Source organism: Otolemur garnettii, unplaced genomic scaffold (genome assembly GCF_000181295.1).
Source record: "Otolemur garnettii isolate 467f Iridium unplaced genomic scaffold, OtoGar3 scaffold00061, whole genome shotgun sequence".
NCBI lineage: Eukaryota > Metazoa > Chordata > Mammalia > Primates > Galagidae > Otolemur > Otolemur garnettii.
The window spans coordinates 11,088,454-11,090,524 of record NW_003852456.1 but is presented as its reverse complement, the minus strand read 5'-3'; the positions used below and the strand labels follow the sequence as shown (position 1 = coordinate 11,090,524).

At 35.7% G+C, this 2,071-nt stretch overlaps 1 protein-coding gene across 1 annotated transcript in view; it reads right to left on the bottom strand.

Annotated features, from left to right (window-relative positions):
* Positions 1 to 2,065, bottom strand: part of NEK1 (NIMA related kinase 1) — a 103,478-nt gene extending 101,413 nt beyond the window's left edge. Inside the window, exons 1-2 of the mRNA XM_003792844.3 lie at positions 2,039 to 2,065; positions 1,176 to 1,272 (exon numbers count right to left, since the gene is read on the bottom strand). Of these exons, the coding sequence (XP_003792892.2) occupies positions 1,176 to 1,272 (97 nt within the window). The 5' untranslated portion in view covers positions 2,039 to 2,065. The remainder of the gene's footprint in view (positions 1 to 1,175; positions 1,273 to 2,038) is intronic.
* Between the last annotated feature and the right edge of the window lie 6 nt (positions 2,066 to 2,071).

The window sequence follows — 2,071 nt, the reverse complement described above, 5'->3', positions numbered from 1 at the left end:
AAAAAAAAAAAAAAGAAAGAAAGTAAATCTTTACTTCATTGCCATCATAAAAAATATCTTTAAAAAGTATCCTATTCATTAGTATGCTCTTTTATACTTCACTATAAGAATACTTTCAATATATTGAAAGTTTTCTTAAGTTCTTAAAATACTATAGCTAAAATTGCCATAATACAAAGTGCTAATTGAACCATATTAAGTTCTACTTTTGTAGATACTGAGTTCATCTGGGAACAAAGTTACCTTAGCCTTTTCCTTTTTTTTTTTTAAGAGACAGAGTTTTACTTGGTCACCCTCAGTAGAATGCTGTAGCATCACAGCTCACAGCAACCTCCAGCTGTTAGGCTTAGGTGATTCTCTTGCCTCTCAGCCTCTTGAGTAGCTGGGACTACCCACCATTAACACCCAGCTACGTTTTGTTGCAGTTTGGCCAGGGCCGGGTTCAAACCCACCACTCTTGGTATATGGGGCCAGCGCTCTACTCACTTGAGCTACATAGGTGACGCCCGAGTTACCATAGCTTTAATTCAGACACTGAAACTGCTACGTGATATGTCCCTGGAAGGGTCATTTTAACTATGTTCTACGTTCAATCTAGATTTCTTTCTGTTTTATAACTTATAGGAATTTATTATAATGAGAATGTTCTTGGGTAGGACTTCAATTAACCACCCTGACCTGCCCTTAGAGAAGCTTTGTTTTATGTTCCTCAATTATCAAATGTAATATATATAGATCCCAAACAGCAATTTTAGCTATAATATTTTAAGAACTGAAAACTTTGAATATACCTCAATATTACAATAATGATGTATAAAGTACAGAGTATCACGTAAATGAGTAGGATAATTTCTATTTTTTTTTTTTTTTTTTTTTTTGAGACAGGGCTTCAAGCTGTCCCCCTGGGGAGAGTGCCGTGGCATCACAGCTCACAGCAACCTCCAACTCCTGGGCTCAAGTGAGTCTCCTGCCTCAGCCAGTGTTTAGATAGGGACAGTGCGGTCTGAGTATTATCCTAGAATCAAGGTTGGTAGTCACATGCACATGTATATAAGCAAAATGGTATTCTATTTTTCTTGAGAATGCATTCACAAAAAGATTACTTATAAAGAAAATTTCCAAAGTTATTAATGTCTGAGGACTTCTTTTGAATTCTCTTGCAAACTTTATCTGACCTTCAAATGATTCTCTATACTGGACAATATTTGGATGCTTCATGTTTGCCAACACTGCAACTTCTCTACTTGATTCTTCTCTTTCTTTACTGGACATCTTAAATGGGAGGAAAAAAGAAAATAGTAAAATAAAGCATTAATAACCCAAAATTCCATCAATAAGAGAGAAGTTAGGCCAGGTATAGTGGTTCACACTTTTAATCCTAGCACCTTGGGAGGCCATGTGAGAGAACTTCTTGAGCTATGGAGTTTAGAGACCAGCCTGAGAGAATGAGACTCCATCTCTACAAAAAATAGAAAAATTAGCCAGGTGTAGTGGTCAGTGCCTGTAGTTCCAGCTACTCAGGAGGCTGAGGCAGGAGGATTGCTTGAGCCCAGGAGTTTGAGGCTGCAGTGAGCTATGATCATGCCACTGCATTCTATCTAGCCCAGGCAGCAGAGCAAGATCCTAGCTCAAAAAAAAGAAAAAGAAAAAAAGAAAGAAGACAGAGTGGTTAAAAAAAATAATGGTACCAAATACAGTCCAATCAACAAAATATAGTAAGTTAAAAAGAATGAATTAAAATGAATCCCCAACAATAAAAAAATGAATTCAAATCTCTAAACACATTTTACAATGTCCAGATTAGATTAAGTTATAAAACAGCAGATATATTTTTCTACACACACAAACACAACCACACATCACAGACACTATCTGAAGGAACATACAGACTATGTGCATTCTGAAATTAATGGATTAAAGACAGCAGGAATTATAGCAGTCTTTCATTTTACATTATACTTTTTAAAAAAATTCTTTAGCAATGAGCTCTATTGCAACCAAGCTGTTACCTGTGTAACCAAACTAAAAATATACTTACTTTTGAGATGTTAATTTCTTTGATGACATATTG